This window comes from Phaethon aethereus (genome assembly GCF_964289735.1).
Source record: "Phaethon aethereus genome assembly, chromosome: 6".
NCBI classification, from domain to species: domain Eukaryota; kingdom Metazoa; phylum Chordata; class Aves; order Phaethontiformes; family Phaethontidae; genus Phaethon; species Phaethon aethereus.
The window spans coordinates 800,873-824,575 of record NC_138580.1 but is presented as its reverse complement, the minus strand read 5'-3'; the positions used below and the strand labels follow the sequence as shown (position 1 = coordinate 824,575).

General features: G+C 42.7%; 1 protein-coding gene across 1 annotated transcript in view; it reads right to left on the bottom strand.

Annotated features, from left to right (window-relative positions):
* ACVR1 (activin A receptor type 1) overlaps nt 1-20,331 on the bottom strand; it is a 29,964-nt gene extending 9,633 nt beyond the window's left edge. Inside the window, exons 1-6 of the mRNA XM_082001714.1 lie at nt 20,262-20,331; nt 12,377-12,643; nt 11,633-11,850; nt 6,242-6,341; nt 3,781-3,927; nt 942-1,217 (exon numbers count right to left, since the gene is read on the bottom strand). Of these exons, the coding sequence (XP_081857840.1) occupies nt 942-1,217; nt 3,781-3,927; nt 6,242-6,341; nt 11,633-11,850; nt 12,377-12,643; nt 20,262-20,328 (1,075 nt within the window). The 5' untranslated portion in view covers nt 20,329-20,331. The remainder of the gene's footprint in view (nt 1-941; nt 1,218-3,780; nt 3,928-6,241; nt 6,342-11,632; nt 11,851-12,376; nt 12,644-20,261) is intronic.
* Between the last annotated feature and the right edge of the window lie 3,372 nt (nt 20,332-23,703).

Below are 23,703 nucleotides of genomic sequence, written 5' to 3'. Positions count from 1 at the left end.
ATTGCGGTGCTCTCTCAGGAATATCTCTCAAACATCTGAAGCCTCTAGATAAATAATTGAGTAGATTTCACTTTATTAGTGTGATGTCAGTCAATGTCAGTATGTGCTTCCCCCTCCTCAGTGGGGGCGGAAATCCACTTAAAAGCCAGTCTCATAAGTTTTGTATTTTCAACTTACTGCTCCATTTTTTACTTACTATTCCCTCTGCAAATTTAGATAGGCCCAGGTGTGTGGCTTTCATCTTTTCTCTGTGTGTATCTCATGTCCCTGAGGCAAAACTGATAGGAACTATGCAGTGGGATTATTATTGAAAAAAATCCCATCTCCCAATACACTTTTTGTCTAGCCAATGACTCCCCAGTACTATTGTTCTACCGCTACTTTCTCTCTTGTCTTCAGAGCAAAGTAAAGAAATATTGTCAGATATACACCCAAGGTGTGAACAAGCCACACTGCTGCAACTGTTTCTCAGCATCCTACCAGCTTAAAGTCTAAAACCAGCTGGTCATGGAGAACCCAATTTGGGGCTCACTGAATTATCTGGCAAAAGACAAGCTGGATGGACCTACAGAGCTTGGGACAGCGAACACATAGTTCTTAGCCTGTGAGTGGAATGACATTTATTAGTTCAGAAATGAGCTGAAGCCTAGTAACTGCTGCCTTCTGGGATCCATGATGGAATTTAACAACGAAAACCCAAGAAAGAGTCCAAAATGTTAGATCTGGTCCTGGACTCAGAGGCAAGGCTGGGTCGCCTCAGCAGCAGAGTGGCATTTTTAAGTTGTAAGTGCCATCTAGTGGCTGTCGCAAACCTTCAGGGTAGTATCAGATCATGGGAAGGTTGTTCCAAGGTTACTTTAGGACTTTTCCTGTTGGCGTTATCCAATATATTTGATTTCTGCAGGAATGCACTGAGTATATTAGCATCGAAATGAACTCACCTAAATCCGCTATGCAGCACTGTCCATTTTTCTTTACGAGGATATTTTTGCTCTTCAAGTCCCGATGAGAAATGGCAGGCTTCCCCTGGGTTCCAAATATCTCTATGTGCAAATGTGCAAGACCACTAGCTATGGACAGTACTATGCGTAGGCAGCTGACCGTGTCCAGGGTAGTGAGCTGTAGATAGTCATACAGAGACCCCATTTCATGGTAGTGAGTAATTAACCACAACTGAGTACTAGAGTTTCTGGAAGTCATATCAGATGCAATAAAACCTAGAAAGAGAGGAAGAAGAACAAAGAAACAATAAAATATGACGACAGAGCTCCTTCAAGACTCCCCCAAGAAAAGCATTAATGCTGCTAGGTCCCTCTTACAATTTAAAACTGTTCAATTAAAACTTCTCCACAATTGTACTGCACTGAAAACAGACTACAGGTGAAAAAAGAGACGACGTTCTGGAACACTAACTCAAGTCTATTGACAAGAGTGTATTTATGTATTTTGGCAGTCACACCAATCACAACTACTTCTTCGGACCACATACTTAAAAAAATTGTTTTTATTTTTTTATCCTTCTTTTTGAAGGACTTGGGGGTAGGGAAGTCTCCAGTTAAAAAGACCACCAGGCTGTAGCACATGTGCTGCTGTCCACTCATCAGGATTACACTGGGGAGAAGAAATACCTCAAATAGACAAGTCATAAGTAATCATTTCCATTTTTAAGGACAACAAGCAGCCAGTGCAGGCTGCCGAGAAAAGCGTTAAAAGTGTTTCACATACGGATCACATCCCGATAGACACTGTATGTTGTGCCAGCTTCATGCTTACATCCAAGGGAGCACTTCAACAATCAACCCCGACATGTCAAAAGCTTGCTGTCCCCACAGGAAACATCACACCCTTCTGACCAAATACAGATTGAATAAAGCACATCTCACCACAGCAACAACTTGCTCTCCAATGATCTCTGATTGCTTAAAAGGCTGCAGAGGGATTGCTGCAGTCTGATAAATTATCAGGCCTATGGGACTGCTCTAAACTGCTGTAGGCTCCAAATGTCTGATCTTCTTAACCGCACACCAGCTCGCAAGGGAGCCACGGGATATAAAATGTGGCAGATGGCTAAGTACGGTGTGGCAGCACCAGAAGATTTAGCATACCAAAACCCAAAGAATAGTAACTCTTCTACTTTAAATACTAGACAGTTCAACTGGTGTGCAACTTAACTTCCATGGTGAAGTAAGGCAGAGCACCTTTATGCAGCACAGCTGTATTTCACAATGATTTTCCACAACGGAACGGAGAAAAATTTCTCTTTGAAACTCATGAACCTCAAGAACTGCTTTCAAAAATGTGGTGTCTTTAAAACTGAACCCAAAATTCAGAAGTAGCTCCCTTCCTGTTACCACTGAACTTGCTGTGTATCAGCACACTGTTGACCTCAACAGCTTTAGCTGGGAAGCAACAAAAGTTTTATGCCCAAGTTAGAGGAAGAAGTCATGTTTATTAAAAGCCCACAGATGACATTTGTCAGAAAGAACACCCGCTACTTTCTCTCCTGAAGTCAGATTTCTGTGCAATGTGACACTTCTGTAATCTGTGATATTGTTTAATATTGTCTATTTTATAGAATTTTTTTAGATGCAACAAATTTGACAGTTATCAAGAAAGACTAAGCACAGAGGAACATGGGAAATGTGTAATGTAATTTCAACTAAGTTACTTACTCTCTCGGGAAGGAAGGTTCAATAATTCACATTTCAGGAGGATACCAAATTCTTTTTTTGGTAACAAAGAAACTGCTTCAGGAAACATTAGACAAATATCTAGCAGGGTGAGCTACAGAGCCAAGGAATATTCTCTGGCAGGAAACAAGACTAAGGAACCCAAGTAAAACTGGTTGAGGACAGACAGATTATGGGTGAGGTAATGTCAGCACACAGAATACATGCTACTGCTTTTATCTGTAAAGGTGGCATACCAGTGAAAGAAGGTCACGTCTACTAGGAATCAAAAGGGCTGCTTAAACTTCAGCCATGGCTCACTACACAAAAAAGCCTTTTTCTAAGCTCTCAGAACTGAGCACACAAGGTACAAGGGATGCAGAAGATTCAAAATCTTCGTGCACGAATGTACGTATGAAATATCTCTCATCACACTTAGAGGGAAATGAGATACATCATAAAGGGGCAACTATAGTTGAAGTTTAAACACCAAAGGAGCTTAGTTTGACCCTAAGCAGAACAGTTAACAGAAGAAAATAATGGATTTATACTGCAGTTTATTCAGGCACAAGGAAAAGTATTCAAATATTTAAATCTCATTATAAACTCCTCCGCACTTTTTCTCCCTTTATTTCTCCCAGGTAAACTGAAGCTATGAAAAAAAACAAACCAAAAACCCCCAACAACTAGATCCACCAGAACTTCTTCATCTAACACACTGCACAATACTCTTGCCATTTGGCTGCCCTGCAACATGAGCTGCAGGATTTAATTCTTGGCATGAGGGCCTGTGGCACCTTCTATCTTCTCCACACACTGTGCTGCCACCAACTGATTAAGCTGGTTGACTGCTTCTTGCTAGAGTATTTCTGCAGGAGGACAATGATTCATGGTTGCTACAACACTTTCTCCAGTTGAGATTCAGGCTTCAGCACCCTCCTGCAAGTCTCCCTCATAAAATTTCCCTTCAACTATTTATCACAAACACAAGAGCCTAATCCCAAAGATTGCAAGATACCCAGCAAATCTGCAGCACTTTACAAGTCAACTCTTCAGTTAACTCACCTTTATGCCAGCTACACTAGGAAACACGAACATGGTCTCTACTTACCTAAAATGTTTTCATGCCGCAGCAATACAGTGTTGTACAATTCAGTTTCCCTGAACCAGGATTTTTCATCCCTAGAAGAGAAGATCTTTACAGCAACATTTTCTCCTTGCCACTGACCCCTCCAAACTTCTCCATAACGGCCCTTTCCTAGTGGGGAAAAAAAAGCAGTAAAAGTTGTCAACTAACAATCTTCACAGGGCAGGTCAGAATTAGCTAATAGGATAGAAACTCAACAGTTACAGCCCAAATATCACACTGACGTAGTTTGATCACATCTGCATAAAATTTTAACCACTTCTAGTGTCACACTGCACTCCACTGTCACTTAATTTTTCCTGTTTGTTTCAACAGCAAGCTCCGAGAGTATGGATCTCTCCTCCTCACACGTTGGTACAGTACACAGAGGGTTTGTACTGGGCAGGTGTAATTATTCAACTGCCTGCAATGAAAGCTCTTTTGCAGCTTAAGCAACTTCGGCAACATACTACAGGGTCAGTGTACACAATACAAATAAGTCTAGGAATTATGAAGTTAGGAGGACAGGAAGGATGTATAGCACTGGGGATAGAGCCCTTACATTTCTCTTGCATCATCAGCTCTTGGAAAAACAATCAGCACAGCCAGACACACAAAATGCAGAATGACAATTTAAAAAACCCAGAAACCAAGACACACCCACCCCCCTGCCCCAAATCCACCCACAAACAAAAGGATAAAGAAAAACCCACAAAAAACCCCAGTTCAAAAAGCCTACCCCTGCCCTGTGGCGATCAGGGCATGCTGTCTGCATGCCAAGCTCTTGACGCAAAAAGATTAGAAAAATGTAGGAAATTATCAAGTGCCCAACAGCAAAGCAACATTCTGGACAAGGCACACTGGAAAAGTTCTGATCATTGCCATTTTCATTGCAGCCTGAATACGACAGCCTCAGGCTTAATGCAATGAATTGTGCTAGGTTTGACAACTATAAATATCCAATTTATATAATATAAATTCTGCCCTTCTATTACTCTGCCGTTCAGTGTTCTTTAGAGGTATATATGAATCAGCAGCAGGTATAACCAAATGAAGAGAGATACCCAACACCGATGCCTCAGTGCTGCCACCCAGAAGAGACTTCCTGCACAAGGAAGTGTCTGGTTCGGCTACACAGGCTAAAACACATGGTCTCTGGAAATAGGGCCAGCCTGGGCTAACTTGGGAGCAGGCACAATTCCAGAGACACACACTTATTCACACGTATATACACACACAAAAAGATAGGTCTACATTGCAGGCAAAATCATCACGCACGTCATTCTACAGTTTCTGAGGAAGTGAAATTGCACAACATCAGAGGAGGTACACTTGGATTTAATGCAAGTGTGAACATTTGCACCCACTCAATACATACTATAAGGCAGAAGCAAAGAAACGCTGGTAAAATGTAGATCCAGCCCCTACAGATTCACAGTTAATCTGTTTTAGTCTGGGTCTCGATTTAACCCTGATGACTTAAAACTTCTAGTTACTTAGAGGAAGGTGTTAACCCTTCCGAGTTGAAATCACTGAAGCAGTGGCATAAAACATATTTTAAATAGTGCTTTTTTTCTAATAGTATCAATCATTATCATGTCTTCCTCACCTCCTCAGTGCCATTATGGCATCTTGGCTCAGTGTCTCTGCCTCAGGATAACTTTGACCCAAATGTTTCCTAGAATTACTACATTCAAATTTAACACTATTCAATTAATAATATATACACGCTGAATAAAAATTTAATGGCTCCTTAAAATTAACACTAAAGTCCTGAAAAAAACCCCTGAAGACCCAGAAGAGTTTTAGAGAAGAATTACTAGACAGATTCTTTTTTAGGGGGAAAAGAGCAGCAACAGTACCTCACCAACTGCATTGGTCCCAAAGCAAGAGTGCAGAGCAAGTAAGCTACAAGACATTTGTGTTAGCATTCTAATGGCACAGAATCACTTTTTTTTTTTTAAATGCCACTCTAGCCACTTTGCTTAATGCTTCAACTCCAGATTTGAAATCCAGATGATCCTTTTGTAATTCTAAAGCTTTCTAATTGACCACCATTTAATAAACTTTAATGAATTGTTTGTTTCAGTTTGACACTTCCAAACTTCAAATTGAGCTTGCTTTTCTAAAAACACGGTTTATTTCACTTACAAAGTACCCAAACAAGCCTAGTTCGTATTTTTTAACATCACCTTACTGAACAAAGCTTAAATTTTTTCAATCATAAAGCACAGATGATATTTGCTCCTTTCTTCTGCATAGATCTGAACAAAATTTTTTCACTTCACTTTCCAAAACCAAATATGTTATGTAAGGTGAAGCCTGAAAGTTTAATGTATTATATAAGCAACTGAAGAAAACCAGAAAATTAAGATGGAAGATAAAGCTTCCTCTCTGCGTTTGTTACCAAGACTTGACACTAGACGTGAACAAGATTTATACTAACCTACACACTCTACAAGTGTGATCTGGCGAGCCACAGTTCTTTGCACCAAGAAAGGAAGTCCAGAACCACTTCCAGATGTGCAGGAATGATCCAATAAATCCTGTTCAAAAGGAAAAGCAGAATTTTATAAACTCTGAGAAACTACATTTTTTCCCCCCATTTAAATACACAAAGGTATTGTGTATTTAGAGGATAGGTTAAGTTAAAGCTCATTGGTATCTCAATGGCTCTGGTGATGCCATTTGATCTCTCGGGATCAAGACATACTGTTGCCATCACCATACAGATGGATGGACAATGTTCTTCGCAAAATTTTACCATTTTAAAGAACACCCCATGCACAGAAGAGACTCGCAGGGGAGCCATAACTTAGGCATAATCACTTTCTGTTGGAAATTTTACACACAATACAACAATGAACAGCAGACAAATCAAGCACCATTTCATTCTCAGATTTCTTATTCTGTCTCCATCTTCTACTTAGCAATACACTATCACGTGGTTTAATAAAGAAATCATTTTAATATATATGTGACAATAAATTTACTGCCTGTGAACCTGGAAGCCCACTCGTAGCCTACGAGCTCTCCTCTGTAGTGAAATTCCAGTTTTTCAGCCCTTAATTGTTCTCTCACTTAGCTTGTGCTCTCTCAATTCTGTATCTGTCACCTATTTCAAAAAGGTTTGTATCAACATTTTTCCCCCCAATTTTCCCATGTCCTGCAATAATTTGAGCCACCTCAGTACGACACAAGTTTACTTTCTCCGATTTCTCCTGTACCCAAGGCCTTCACCCCTATACGGTTAGCAAAAAGAAAAACATAATTTACTTTTGAACATTCACACAGACTTTTTCCCATTTTCCAGTTACCTGAAGTTTTTTCCTAGAAAAGATGACCAGAAGGGCACAGCAACACAAATGTGTTTTCACTAGTTACAGCTAAGGTCATGTCCCAGCCCCACTGATCTGTGGTATCAGATACTCTCAAAATCTATTTTACAATCCCCTGTGAATAAACGTGCATTAGAAAGAGACATTCAGAACTTTCAACTTTTATTTATTAATATAAACGGACCCTGGAAAGAGCCACAGCTGACACTTTCTAGTTGAAATGGTAAGAGATAAAACCATAATCTTCTGAAGTGGCACAAAACGGAGCGCCCCGAGAAGAAGGGCCACAAGGACGTCTGGCACCACAGGCGTTTCTCTGATGAATCGCAAGTCCCTGCCCCAAATTAGAACTTCTTTAAAAGACAACACCCAAACAATGTGTTGTAAGTCTCCCTCCCTAAAGTGGCTGAACCATGCTAGATGAACAGTCCCTCAGAAGAAAAGTCATTCTATGGTAGATAATAGTCATGGGAAGTTTTGGCCCAAACTATTCAAGTTTGGTACAGTTACATGTAACTGAAAACAGGTTTAAAATAAACAAGGCGATTGGAGTATTACCTGTATCATCTACACCAGCTATGTCATTGATACTCCAGAAATTTTCTGTAACAAGTCTTTCTTAAAAGTTTTTATCAGTTTCTGGTATTTTTAGTGCATAGAAACCAAACTTTAAACCGTAAGCTTATAAAAAAACCCTGAGTCAGATTCTATTTTGGTGTTAAAATACTATTAGCCTTTTAAAATGCTAATGCCCAGTTACTTTTATGTAAGGCTAGGACTTCTGTACTAGCTCAAAGCATTAACAACTGTATTACTGTACTTTTTTTTCTCTTTACAAAGTAAAATATGATTAAAAAAACATAAGCATGAACAACTTTCCAGTATGTCCAGCAAACTGCACTACTGGGCTTTAATCAGATCTGATGAAATCTCATTTCTCCTAACAATTTTTTTAGTGAGCACTTGAGAAAAAGATAGTCTAAGAATGACAGGAGACTGCTATTTGGCTTTTTTAATACAAACTGAGAGCTCATTTTCCTTCCTGCTTGTATCGGAGGCCAACTCCCCCCCAAAAAAACCAAAAATCAAACTTATCTGCAGTGACTGTAACAACAAGATTTGAAGAGGCCACAGCTCTTTCCATTCCCCGTTAGGAAGCTTAGGGCTTTAAGCACTTGCTACACTATGGAGACTAATCCTAAACATAAACTAATCTAATGTGTAACAAAACCAGCGACTTAAAACACACAATGAAGAAGAAAAATCTGGAATTTAAGAAAGGTTTACTGTTTAGATGAACATTTAGAAACAAGGAACTATCCATCTTTTATTTACATTACCAACACTCAAGAGGCACACCAGAGGCACTGTGATCATAATGCTAAGAGGGCCTGACAGCCGAGAACTAAACAGCTCCATTAGACCAAGCCTTTACAGTTAGCGACTTCTCCAATTGTTTAAAAGAGTTTTGATTTATTCTTCTCAGGTTTTATCACCGTTTCCAAGTAACATTAAATGACTTGAAGTGCAAAGGGTTTGCAAATGGAATGGAAATGGTCTTGTACTGATAAGAGATAAGAGCTGGAAGTCAGTGCTTGAAGACAGATAACCGCTGCGCACATGCCTAGTTCACAGTGAACATATCAAAACTCTCTGTTTTGAAAGAGTAACACAGAACAGTTTGGGTTGGAAGGGATCTTAAAAACCAGCTAGTTCAAACCCCCCTGCCATAAGCAGGGACACCGTCCACTACACCAGGTTGCTCAAAAGCCCAACCAACCTGGCCTTGAACACTTCCAGGGATGGGGCATCCACAACTTCTCTGGGCAACCTGTTCCAGGGCCTCACCGCCCTCATAGTGAAGAAAGAATTTCTTCCTGCTATCTAATCTACATTTACCCTCTTTCAGTTTAAAGCCATTACCCCTTGTCCTATCACTACGTGCCCTTGTAAGAAGTCCCTCTCCAGCTTTCTTGTAGGCCCCCTTTAAGAGCTGGCAACTGCAATAAGGTCTCCCCGGAGTCTTCGCTTCTCCAGGCTGAACACCCCCAACTCCCTCAGTCTGATCTCACAGCAGAAGTGTTCCATCCCTCTGGTCATTTTCGTGGCCTCCTCTGGACTTGCTCCAACAGGTCCAACACAAGCCTTGCGGGCTAATTAAAGATTACCAAGTATAGTTTATATAGGGCCAAGCTGAAGCAAAATAGCAGGGCAGTAGTAGAAAGCTGCTGCAGTTTGCACCACACTTGGTCCTGCAGTTACAGGAAGTGCCTGGACCTTCGAAGCTGTAAGAGAGAGGCAATTTCCATTGCTCCATCTTACTCAGGAAACATTTAAAAGCCAAAACTGTTATCCATGTGGCCACCCTAAGGTCCCGCTAGCTCCGTATCTTGTCTCTGACCATACCCAAAAGCAATGCCCTTTATTAGGGTATCACAAGTACAGCACATTGGGGTAGTAGACCTATAGGTGTATTAGACATAGGGAAGTATATAGAGGCATTGGGGTATTAGAATATTGGGATACTAGAAGCGGAGTGAATTAGAAGCAAATATGGGAATACTTTAACATACATGATACTTTCCTCTAATGCTCACCCAGCCTCCAAGCACATTCAGCTCAAGGGACTTCCTTAGCTGGACCTTTTTTTTTTTTTTTTTTTTTTAAAAATGTGCTTAACACCATAAAGTCTCATCCTGTTGCTCTTTGAACGTATACAAACCTGTGACATCTAGAAAAGTCAACAGGCAAGGAGTTCCACTGGTTCAATTATCACTGTGTTAAGAATCACCTTCCTTGTTTTCATCTTTGCTCTTGCTCGCTAATTTTTGACGCTTCCCCCTGTTACTGTACTGCAGCAGGCAAAAAACGGATTCCTATCCATCCTCTCCTGACCCCTTGTCTCGTTGTGACTGTGTCATAACGCTCACTCCCTTAAGAGAACCAAGTTCTTCTTCCTGGCTGAAGCCTTGGTTTACTTACGCATTCCCCACATCGGCTGTTTCAAAAATGCATACTAGAGCATCCAGACGACCAGGACTCCTATTACTCGCTTTTAACCTATTCTTCCTTATCCTTCCCTGCTCCAATGGTACCCCTTACTGGCCATCTCAAACCCTGAAAACTTCCTTGTCAGGACACACTGTCTTGTGAATGAAAGGGTTTTGCACGTGACTTTTCCAGCACTTATTCACAGCAGTATTTTATAGAAACATCTCTGACTCAAAACAAAAGAGATGCAAGTAGTAAGTTTCCAGATCCCCAAAATAGTTCAACTTTGTATGGTTCCACAGATCTTTCTTTTAATAAATTTCCACAGCTGGACCTGCAAAGCAGCTGTCAACTTTCAGCGGAGGAGGTGCAACCATTTTCTGGCATATTTTTTTGGACATAGTCAAAACTGCTTACTTAGTTGGTGGTAAAAGCAACACCTTCTAAGGAAGATATTGAAGGTTATTCCTCACTTAAAGAAACACCCATTTCAGTTTTTCTCTCCTACAAAGAGCAACACAGTCCAAAACACAGAAAGAAAATATGCAGTCAATGTATTTAGTAGCATATTATTAAAAATATTTGTGTTTTGGACCATTTTTCTTTAGCCACTTTTCAACCCTACAGTGAAAGCACATTATGGCAGGAAAGCACCAAAACGGAAAATGTTTTCCAACCTCTTAATGTCAAAGAGGTTTTACCTTAGAAATGCAAGGAGGAGAAAACTTCTCCTCTTTGCATTGGTTTCAGAAACAAACACTCAAGCTGTCTGTGAAGCCTTACTTGCTCAGTTTCAATAAAGCATGGGAAAGCTGCTGGGATCACTTTTTTCCTGGCCTCGGGTGAAAGATACATTAAGTCCTTAAAAAGGAAAATTTCTGCATGTCATTTTATTTTCCAGAGATTGCATGAACAAGAACAGATTTTAAAAAAAGAATTCTGAGTAAGCGGTTCTCATTTCTGAAAATTCCTACCACTCCTCTGTCAACAAAATTTCACTAATTTCCTAGTCATCCAAGAGCTCTTCTGCTAAGATCATGGGAGTCAGGTTTGACGTTTTTAAAAGTTAAAAATATTTGTATTTTCTTCCTCCCAGTGTCACATCTTTTCCAGCATTTCAGGCTGTCTTCCGTATACTAAAGATGCATTTTTACATTTTTACACCTTTCAGATCACTTCAGGCTACCCACCAATCAGGCATGTTCTGTTTCACTGTTTAGACATTGCGTCTAGGAACATAAACAGTTTGACTACAGTTTATAGCAATTCTCCAGGTCAAAGGAGCTATACTTGCAAAAGCTATCTTTTAGTTAAATTTCATTTAAACTACGGCTTTGTGAGCATAGTAGTTTATGCTTCTTTTAAACACAGAAGCCCTGATGCTAAGTGGCATCCCCTGGCAGCAAAATGTCCTGTTACTGATGTGGTCATGTCCGGAGGGAATGAGAGGGGAGTTTGGAAGTAAAGAAAGCTCACACAGATTTTCACCACGCACGCAGGTTACTTACTGCCAACGTGCTGTCTCCAACATTTGATGCGATGAGTCCCTCAATTGTGCCATATTCTGCATCTCTAGAATTCAGCCTCTCCATATGGTTTTTCTGTATTCTGCGGATAATCAGCACAGCTACTGCAGAAAAAACTATCAACACTATCACAGGAGCCAGTATAACAATTATTAGTGTTTCCATGCTGTAACCTGCAGCTTCTCCTTGAAAGGTTTGCCCTTGGAAAGGAGGACGGGGGGGGTGGGGGAGGGGAAAGAGAGAGAGGAAAAAAAAAAATAAGTTTGCGAATTCCCAGAGAAAGTCTTTAAAACCAGTAGCGCTGACACCAGCATTTAACTTGGTAGACACCTAGTCTGAAAGAGGAGCTGTGACACAGCCGGAGCTATGAGTGTGCACTTACACAAGGGACGCTACTGCAGTGACTGCCTGCGGCGCAGTCAGAATAACCCCATCCCTTCAGAGCACACCCCACCCTGACCGTGCAACTCACAGGCAGCAACTCAATCCTGACCGTGACTGCGCATTTGAACGCCCTTCACCCAGCAATACGGATCATTCAACCTGCAGACATCAGACACGTGCCAGTGGGCCCCAGGGTGGGGAACAAAGTAGAAAGGGTCTTACTGCATCGATTAAACCCTTACTTTCACTACCAATGAAGCCATCTCACTCCCATCACATCAGATGAAACCTGAACACCTTTTGTCCTTCTCAAAATTCACTATTTATTAATTAACCTCTCACCTTTAGAAGAGGGCAACTGTGCAGTGATATTCATGTTGCACAGGTATCCTTGGCAGCACTCAACAGCTTGGTCAGGAGAGGGAGGTGTTTTGCACGTCATTTTGCCTTGTTCGTAGACTTGGAAGCAGCCTTTCTGGTAAACCTTAGCACCGTCATTAATGCTCAGGGAAGCAAAACACTGTTGGCCTTGGCAACGGTCTCCGTTCCCACAGGACATGCCTTCACACACACATTCGTAGTGGACCATATTTAGCTTCAGTTCATCATCTGTAAAAGGGGAGAGTTGAGGAAAAGACACCATCATATTCTTAATAGATTCAGTTTTACAGAGATAATGAAATCGTTAGACAATAAAACCTTCTGTGTTAGGGAAGAAACATTACTTGCAGCTGGTGCTGAAGAACCACCAAGTAGGAGCTAACGATACTAATTTAGCTGTTTCAGCAAGACAACGATATGAGCTTGTGCCATCAAAGAAATACCAGTCATATCTGCCCACTCCAAGTACTCAAATTGAGAGTTTGGTGACATTTTACACGCCCTCTCACACACACACTACTGCATACAACATGGGAGGGTCATCTACACAGGGACACTCAGCAGAGCAGGAAAAAACTAAACACCTAACAAACAGTGTAAATTTAAAACAGATTTGCTAAACCACATTATATTTCTTTATGGAAATGGTTATTCTCAAGCATTCCGGAAACGACTTTAACTAAATCAAATTAAGGCCACTTAAATTTGCAGTGGACACAGCTACACAGGATTTGGCAGGTTTAACTAGCTTGCTTGAAAAGTAAATCCGGACCAACTTTCCCAGGAAGCCAAGCCTTTGAGGAGTACCTTGCAAGTCTGAGTAACCACTGAGAAAAAGTAAAGCAAGAAGCAGCACACTCTGTCAGCAGGTACACCACGTCCCTTCCACCTCTAAATGCTTCGGATAAGTAAAAGAAAGGGCTTTTAAGAGTGTATAGAGTACGAAACTAAACTTCTAAGTATCCTCAGCAAAGCATTCGGAGATCCCGAGCTGGGAAAACCCACCCTCCCCACGCAGAGCCACGCACACTGCTGCTTTCAGGAGCAGCACGTGCCTTTAAACGCACAGCACTGGGTCACTCCAGCCTCGGCAGGAGGGAACACCACTCGACTAGCTAATGGACAACACTGGAAGCTCTTCAGTTTCCCGGAAAATACAGGTGCCCGTGGTGGCAGAGCACCATGCGCACTCACAGACAGCTGAGAAAAGAGGCACAGCTGTGACAGACAGAACAAGACACACATCCCATGCATACACACATATGTTTATAGCAACTCTTACTCATATTTACATTCTCTTTTTCAGTTCTGACACACAAGAAAAATTTCCAGCCATAAATACAGTGGATGCTCCTAAAATAGCAGCTGAGCATACTGTGTGTTGGGACTTTTTCAAGCCTATCATTACTTTTACTACTGTTACTACTTCCTATGCCCAAACTGCTCCTTTCTTTACTTGGTATTCCAACTCCATGGTGTATTACCATGGACCAACCAGCCCTTCCCTCATTAATGCTCCTGCAGTACCACACTCAAAATACAGGTTGGGCTTTACCCAGACAGGAAGGCTGACTGAGGATGCAGAACCAGCCAAAGCACTGACCGTGTTCCCCGTTCCCGTCTCTGCAGGCCACCAGCGAAGACAGAGCTGCAGGTCAGAAGCTGAGAGCAGACAGACGGGACACCGCTTCAGGGAACATGTCCAAGCTAACCACGGTACTACACCCGCAAAGCGCTCTGCCCGTGCACAAAGCCAGCTGGGAAGGGCTGGGCATTCTAGCCATAGCTCCCCAAAGTGAAACCAGCCGCACCTGCAAAGCACGGTTTTGGTGGCATATGGGGAACCCACAGCAGGGGCAGAGCTGGACTGGGCGATGCTTCTCCAGAGCTCTCATGAGCATGGCTGTCCGAGCAAGTCTGCAGGACAGATGTGACCAGCAAATGCCATGGGCCAGTTGCAATCAAGAGGTTACAGCTGAAGCAGATCAATTCCCTCAAAAACACACGCTCCGAGGTAAGTACCCACTCAATAGCAGCTCCAGGCGTGGAAGGCTGTCAGACCAACTACGTATGTAGCAGTCGGGCAACACACGCAGGCCTGAAGCCAAGCTTAAAAATACTTCCATCACCTAAACACATCCATTGCATATATTTTTGTTTCATAATACAGAGACTCATTGCTACACTTCTGGCCCTTATATATTGTGCATACACATATAAAAAAAAAAATCTGACTTGCCACACAAAGATAGAGATTTGCATTAACTTCTCATTAACTACTTTATTAGTTCATTATTAAGAAAGTGGCAAAATTGAAGCTCCTTTATTTTGGTTGCTTATTCACTTTGTGCAAGTCAATAATTAAGAGTGCTAACCAATTACCTAGGTATTTCAACAGAACAAGAACCAAGACACTCCACATTTTACTCAGTGAAGTGGAAGGTCCTGTGTTCAACCCTCCTGGTGACTGCCCAGGACACGTTCCGCTGTCCGCAGCGCTCGTGTGCCCGCACGCAGCCCAGCCATCCCGGCCTGAATCCACAGGACACCAAACCGCAGGACTCTCATAACGTGGGTCAATGATGGAAATATCTTGGTTTCCTTGCATCTGTACAAGTTAGTTACTTCTAGGTGAAGTTTATTTCACACAGCCAGTTACCAATCTAGACAGTTTTATGTCATATTTTATATCCAATTCCTGGACTATAAACACTGTTAACTGTTTGGGAAAATACCAAGCTGCTTCTCTCTGAGGAAAAATATACTACATACGCTTCCGGTAACACATCTTAATTTTGATGGGATCTCTTCACATTTAGAAGAGTGATTCATTTTCCATCAAAACAGCTAGTACAAGAGACACTTGGCCACCTTTTCTTATTGGCACTACAGCACCACAGTTTCTCCAAATACCTTTGACTTGAAATAACACCTTTATTAACCACAGTTTCTCCAAATACCTTTGACTTGAAATAACACCTTTATTAACCGTGTGATCTGGTCAACACATATTGAAGTAATTTTAAAAAGCATTAAAAAGTAAAAATAGAAAGGAAATTGAGACTCTTATGGTGTATAAAGGCACAGTCTCTAATTATATTACATGTACCTATTAAAGAAGGGCTTTAACAATATCAAATAATTTCCTTCCAGCAGTGCACCACCACTGCATACCCTCCCTTCCAACATTTCATAGAATATCTCAAGTTGGAAGGGACCCATAAGGATCATTGAGTCTAACTCCCTGCTCCTCACAGAAATGAATTTCACCTTGCAGATACAGACTAGTGCATCTTACTACACAGATATAATACACATTTAGTGCATGCATGCAAGCGAGTGTTCAGAGGGACAACCTACATGACACCACAAGACCTTAGTATGTGGCTGGAAAAAAAAGTCAAGTGGCCAAGGATGGAGAGAGGTAAACAAGCCCTGAACATACTCATCCTTCACCCACCAAGACATGACTTTACAACGGTGTAAGTTTAAAAGGAACAATTCCATCTAATTGATTCCTCTTTTTCCAAAGAGCAAAGCAAAGCAAGAAGGAGTGACACCTGCAGTCACAAGTGAGAGGGCAGAAAAGACCCCCCCGGGCACTCTCCTGCAGCCGCAGCTGTGCGGGCGGAAGGCGCCGTGCCTCCGCGGCCGCATACTGCACGTGCACAGACGCTGCAGTCATGGGCTAACCTCGGGCACACGCGGCCAGTCCCAGCCCTCAGAGACACCGGGACCCCAAGCCCAAACCACTCGGGAGCCGTACTACAGTGGTTAGCCCCTTTGCAGGCTTGCTGCTAGGCTTTGAGTGGGACCACCTGCTGAGTGGGATCACTCTTTTCAGATGGAAAGCCAGCCTTGAAATCAAACCAGAAAGGTTACAAGTCACAGGCGAAGCTTGTTTCAGAGAGCTGCTGAAATCTCTAGTAGGATGAAAGGGACTTCATGCTCAAAGGCCAAAATATTTAAAAGCAGCAATGCTCTTTTCCTTTTTAAATAACTAGGATTGGGGGAAGAGGTGGGGTCTGCTAGGACTTCATATCATAATGAATTGAAGATGAAGGAAAGCAGACTTGGAAAAATTAAAATCTCCTTAGAGTCCATTTCACTGTACATTAGCCAGCTCTTTTTTGGTGGTTAGCTTCCCTTTGTAATTCTTAGCCATTTCAGGGAAACAGAAAATAAGCTTGTAGAGTTGACTACTCCATTCAGAGCTTTATTTTCTCTTTCTCAGTGCATACAGTAACAAGCATTATACAACAACCATAATAATAATAACCACAGAATCACTTAGGTTGGAAGAGACCCTTAACATCAAGTCCAACTGTAAATCTAACACTGCAAGTCCACCACTAAACCATATCCCTAAGTGCCAGGTCTACATGTCTTTTAAATGCCTCCAGGTATTTAAAAGTGACTTAACCACTTCCCTGGGCAGCCTATAATAATTTGGTTAAGATTTATTAATTTAACACAAGCCTTTGAATTTACCAGCACTAAGAAACAGCTGCTTAGCCTTATTACTGTTCCCCATATTACAAGACCCCCTAAACCAGAAACAGCACGAGTGCTACAGGCACAGACAGTCAGAGAGCCCCAAGGCTGGGCAGAGGTGCCCAGCTCTGCAGCGGGTCCCATGCTGTTCCCACAGCCGGCTGCCCACAGGCCAGACGGTGGCTCCTGGAGTTTCAGCAGCTCCCAAACGCTTCCTGGCCACAGTGTGACACGAGACCCTCTCCAGCCTGCCCAGTTCTGGTGCCCAGGAGAGGCTGCGCCTGGCAGGGAAGTTGTGACGGCCAGAGCAGGACATGGCCCGGACGCCTTCCGCCATGGCTGGAGAGGGCAGAGGCGTTGGCAGCAGCACTTCGTGCACCGTGCTCCTAACACTGCCATCGGGACTAGGAAGTGGCATTTGTGCACGGTGGCTAGTAAGTGAAAAACCTCACGCGCTTAAGCATAGGCATCACATTATTTAGAAAGTGCTTGCTTTGGTCAGGGTTTAGCTTCTTCAAAATGAAAAGCCTCTCCCCACTTTAAAGGGCTAATAAAGAAGTAACACAGAAGAAAGAGCTGCAATAAACATTTAGAATAAAAGGATTTTCTGGACACTCAAGTAGGAAAGAGAAGTGTTTCTGCACCTAGAATTCTACAGTATTTGATTTTGTGGGTTGGGTTGTAGGGTTGCTCTTTTTTTTTTTCCTTTCTTAAAATCATGTTTTATCTCACCTTCTGAAGCCTAGGGGCAACGCAGAAATAGTCAGAGCCTGCTCCTGAATGCTACCCAAAGATATGTCCAGCCAGTTTTCACTCATCAAAAACACAAAAAAACCAGCCCACCCTGGTCCAAACCCCAGTGAAAGGAAAAGGACAGACCTGTGGTAAAATACACGGGGAAAACAACCAGAAGGCTTTGCGCTTTTGTTATTTTCCAAAAAGGGAAGACAAAAATCACTGTTCTCCACCAAAACATCAACTTTTTTAAAAATTCAGAAAAAGCACATGGGAAGGCATGCTGGTCAGGGTGCACCAGACCCACCGCTGGGGCCTGTTAGCAGGCAGCAGAGGATTAACTACCATTCCCTCAAAGGATCTCCAAAAGCACACTCTCCCTTGAAAAACACTCCAGCACAGGCTGCTGGCTTGTAAGCACCGAGCAGCACTTGGACGCTCAAAACAAAGCGGTGAGTTGTCCCATTGCTACTACGTGTCTGGCTGGTGAGGAAGCCAAAACCTAGATGAAGAGACGTAAATGAAAATTTGCTGAGGCGTCCCCTAGGTATTTCTGCCTCCCCAAACACTCCCCTACAACCACCTCGGAAGGAGGAAACGGTTTCCAAAGGAAACAGAGCAGCGTTACTACTAGCAAATGTGAAAAGCAGGAAGAGCAGTATCGTTTATGTGCATTAGACAAGTAATTGCTCGCAGGAAAAGAAAACTCACCATAGGAAGTACAAGGGGGGGAGAAGGAAAGGAATAAAGCAGGAAAAGCAAAGCAAAGCAAGGCTGCATGTCTCTTCTATAAAGTCTTTCACAGGAGCTCTGTCACTGAGAGAGAAATGCAGGCCCAAACAGAGAGTTCTTTAAAAAGTGTTATTGCGCAAGCTCTCCCTCGGCGCAGCAGCCCCACGTCGTGAGCAGGAAACTCTGCTCTTTGTAGACGTCCAGTTGGCACAGGCAGACTGACAGCAAGAACACAACATCTGCACATCTCTGCTCACAGGCTCCTGCCCCCACACAAACCCTGTCCAGAGCCCGTTCCAGCAGCACATCTGGTCTAGCTCTGCCTTTGCTCCCAGGTGAGGCACGGTCCTGTACCTCCAGCCTTAGCAGCAGCCAGCCAGGAAAAGAAAGAAAACGTCTTGGCACGGATTTAGTAACTCTTCCCTTGTTGATCACTTATGGGCATCTTTTCAAGAAAGAGGTAATGTTTAAGCCCTAGAACACACTGGGTTTTTTTTAAAGCAGAGTCAGGTCAAATAACTAGGATTTGAACACCTGCAGGGTAGCTTTGGAAGGGTAGGGTGGGTTGATAACGCTGCCCTACAGGTTGCACTACACAGGCAGCGCAAGCATCTATTCTGCACATTGTACGAGAGAAAATAACCAGAACGTCAGACTTTAACAGGCACCTTTCCCATGTGTTCTCTTCTCCATCTACTGCTCTTCGTGTTAAGGATGTAAAAGGAAGGTGGTTTAACTTTAAGATTTTTAATATAAGCAGCTCTGAAAGCCGAAAAAATGTTTGAGAAGCAGATAGCTGCACTTCAAGAGTGGTAAAAAGGCGCAGTGTGATAACTGCTACTTATTTCAAGATAATATTGTATCAATAACATTAGCAGTTTAATGTATTTCCACAAACATTCATCCGACGTTCCTCCCTTTTTAAATTTTGTCTATGAATAGGAAATTGAGACATGACTAAAGTCAACCACTAGACCTCCGTGCATTTTTCACCTTCCCCTTCTACCATCTATTCCAACATTCCATTTAATCCTTTGCCTTTTATTATTTGCATCAACATTTCAAAATAAATGCATTTCAGCATAGTTGTTCAGCAAGATTTCACAAAGTAAATACAAGAGACCATAGATAAGCCATAACAAACACTAGACACATCTCTCAAGTCACTTAAAATTTAAAATTGAGGAAACCCAGTTACTCGCAAAAAACCTTTATTCAACATTTTTAAAAGGCTGTTTGTGAAGTAGCGAGTATGCATCTTTCAGGAGGTCATCTCTCAAAACATCCAGAAGACCTTCAAATGAACCACTCCTGCCTCTCCATGGCAGTGGAAATGCCCTTCTCCCATTTGCTGAGGCAAATCTTAAACGCACTGCGTGTCATCAAACCTTTATGTGCACTCAACTGCCTAAACGATTTATGAAAAAAGTCACCTTCCGTAGCCAAAGACCTTACTGAGGCAGTCATGGAAAAGTTATCAAACACCATACTAAATACTCCAAAAACCTTTCCCAGAGAAAAAATTTCACTTTTAAGAAGGCAGGCAACACACCTGCCCCTCAGCCCATGGGCTAGAAAGACCTACTTGTTACACAGCTCGATAGTTTGCCACTCAAATAAGGTTTCCCATTTCCCTCTCCAGGCCCCGGCGAGACCTGTGCCCATCGCACATGCTCTAAGTTTTACACATAAATGGGCAACGAATATCCTTTGAAGAAACTTGAAACGGAAAAGCAAACATGTCATTCCCAAGAGGAATTTGCCCACGCTGTCAGCGCGTGAAGCAAGCAGGGTGCCACGGCGCGGTGCCAGGCGGCTCCAACCGGCACTCGAAGCCGGCTCCTCCAGCACAGACAGCTACCGCATCGCCACGCGCGTCACTCACCTTGCCAACTCGGGGAGGGAAACGCCAGCATGATCAGCACAGGAAGAAGCATAACACCATCTACCATTGTAGAGCTGCAGAAAGAAGAGAGACATGAGAGCTGTGTACGCTTTCACTGTTGTCTTAAAATGTAACCACCCCAAAATCAGTGGTTAGCAATGTCTTTCATCAATTCCTTATACAAAACACAGAACACCCAAGGTTGATTGGTCTCCTTTTTACTGTGTCTTGTTTCCCAAGTCATTTCCTTGCTTTATAAAATTAATAATTTACTGCAATTTCTTAAATCTGATTTTTTTTAATTTAGAGTTATAGAAACATCACATGCAACTACAGTGCATATCTAGAACTACGCTAGTAGGAAAACATGAACCCTTTCAGTACCAAACAGGCCTGTAAAATAGGAGATAAGTTCTTTCAACCACCTATGAAAAAGTTAAATTATCGTGACCTGAAGAAAAGCTCAGTAAAACCATATTATTTAGGCTTTGAGGGGAAACAGAAAAGATCTCAGCCAGAAAACTGAGTAACTTTCTTTAACCAGCAGAAACCATTGCTAGATGGCAAGAAAAAGAGCGATATGCGTTTAAGGGAGACACTGCTCTCAGAAGAATGATTTCCCAGTTTAAACTGCTTTTCCAAGGGTTTGTCTTTCAATAGCCTGGCTTAATTTACCTGCTGTTGAAAACAGGTAACTACATCTTGTGTGAAAACTCGGGCTCTTCACAGCGTATCAGTAGAGGCACATGCTCCCTTTAAAACAGTAATAAAAAAAAAAAAGAGTAAATTCTCTTGTGTGTTTCAAATCTTTTCCAGGATGCTTGCTCTTTACAAGAATATAAAAGCTCCACCTTTTACTGTGAAATAACAGTTACTTAACAGGCTTCTGAAAAGAAACTTTTCTGCAGTTTCTTAAACTCTGCATTTAAATGATCACTATTACGAGAGAATAGAGGTTAACTACAATCAATCTTCATTGGGGTTTAACCCAACAAGCAGGGCTGGATGACTCAGAAGGGCTCATCTGTCCTGTGCTACTTGGTTCCTACAGAGACTCTCTGGCCTAATCACATGCTGTAAAATTTCAATCAAAAGCAGCAGCAAGTAGTATGTGCAAAACAAAGGTTACACTCCTTGACCAAGGCATAAGTCATTACCATTCTTCTTATGTGTAAGAATTTGTCTTCATTTTTCAGATTTAATTCTGGTGAAGGAGATGGAACTTGAAAATACATTTGATGTTGCCATTTTTCTTTCTGATATCTTCTGTTGCTGCCTTTTCAAATCATTAGCAGGCTGCATAAGTGCTTGGTGATGAAAGCCAAGCCATTTACTTCTATATTTATTTCCTGACATGGATTTGTTTTGCAGAATATGAGAAACATCTCAGTAACTGCTTCATCATCAGTTAAAATGATCAAAGACTTCTGAACCCAAGTATTCAGAGTTTTCATCCTTACAGAAAGGATCGGGCAGCGCTCACCACTTAACCTCCAGGAGTCAAACTCTCACTTTCAAACATCCATTCACCAAATAACTTTGCCTTCCTTTGTTCTTGATACACGTCAATGCATTCTTAATACGTGCCAATATTTAACCTTCAACAACTATGTTGGAAACTCATGAAATGAAATTATACATAGAATGATCATCGAGCAATCCAATACAGGAAGTTTAAAGCAGAACAAAGGTATCCCAGAGAATGATTAGTTGCTTAATGCTCCGGATCAGCTTAAAGAGGTCCGTTGCTCCAAAGAGGGGGCAGCTGCAGGACATGAGAGCAATACCGTCCTCCTCAGCCACCACACAGGCTTTCTTTGGCCGAACAGCTTACACCAGCATTTTCCTCAGCATTACACCCAGAAAACTCCCTGCAAGTCCAGACAACGGTGGCTCATGAGACGTGCCCTCTTTCTTTCAACACATCAACGGTTCAAAGAGCAAAGGCAGAAAACTTTAGTTTGTAATGATGCCGGCCCACAGCCGCAGCAGAGCTGGGCAAGCCAGCCACCCTGGGGGCTGCCAGGCACAGCTCAGGGTGAGCCTGGCAGGGACAGGCAGCTGGTCCACCCAGAGAGCCCTTCAGACAGCGGGGACACCGACCACAAGGAAAAAGAGCTTTACAAGAGACAAAAAAAAATGACCTTAACTACATAGAGCGGGTTAAAACATTAAATGGTAGCATGCTGCTGGCATGCAGAGCAGTTGCTGGGTTTTCTACAGATCTGTAATTCCTGCTTGCATCCTCCATGACCAATTAAAAAGCGACAATGCCTGTTTTCTGCTGGTTTCACACCACCCTCCAACGCCACAGGTCGGCTTGGAGACCCGCACACGCCGCAGCCTCCCCTCCTCGGGGCTCCCTCCCTCCTCCCAGCCGTCCACCACCTGCGAGTCCCCCCACCCGTGGCCGTTTCAGCCCTTCCTCCTGCCAAACCTGGCTGAAGCGAGAGCAGGAGAGGAACCTGCCGTGCGTTGCGTTCAGTTCAGGTCTGCCGGGAAAGGAGGTTGAACGCAAGAAACATGAGCTAGCTAGAGCGGAGAAATTTAAGATACAGGAAGCAGACAACAGTACGGAAATCAGGAAAGCTCTGCAAGTTGCATGTACCTATTTGTTTTATTTTCAAACAGTTTATTTCAAGTCCCTAAAATAAAAAATAAATATATATGTATACATGCAAGCCCCTGCTCTGTATTTCTGAGAGGGAGGAGGAGGAAGGAAATCTAGATTGCACCTCCCTGAAGAGGCAAACAACCTCCTATGGGAACTGGCCTGCGGTGACTATTTCCCATCTCAAGAAGGGTGGTTGTAACACAGCCGGGGTGCTAAAATCAGCTCCCCGTCCTCCGATTCCACATGCCCCCATGTACCCAGCCCATGCCTGCACTTCAGGTCAAAGCCAGCATGGGTTGAGATAGACAGCAGTTCATCAACAAGTATAGGGATTTTTACCAGTCCTCACCAAAAGGGATCAAATAAGGAAAAAGCCACGAAACCACAGTAACAGTCATTCTTGACCCCCTCATCCAAAACACTGTTCAGAGTTTCTCTTCAACAAAGCCCGAGGATGACTTCAGTCAGTAACAGACCTGATATTACACCAAATTTTTGTGTTAAATGCATTTGAGTGCCTAACAGAAAAAGACCAGCATCCTTACCCTGCTTCACAGCTGCAGAGGTGCACACATCGAACCGAAGCCACCCGCTGTGGCTCAGTGGGCGAGCGCCGGCAGGGACAGGCAGGAGCTCAGCCAGAGGCTGCTCCGGCTCAGATCCTGGTCCCATAGGCCGGGAATGACTTGCCCAGTGCCCTTAGAAAGGCACTGACCTGCATTCAGCCCAGTGTTAGCAAGCAACTATTTGTGCAAGCCTCTTTGGTAGGGTTACATTTATGAATAGACTTTTCCTATTGTAAATGAAAACAACAAAATCAGACCATTA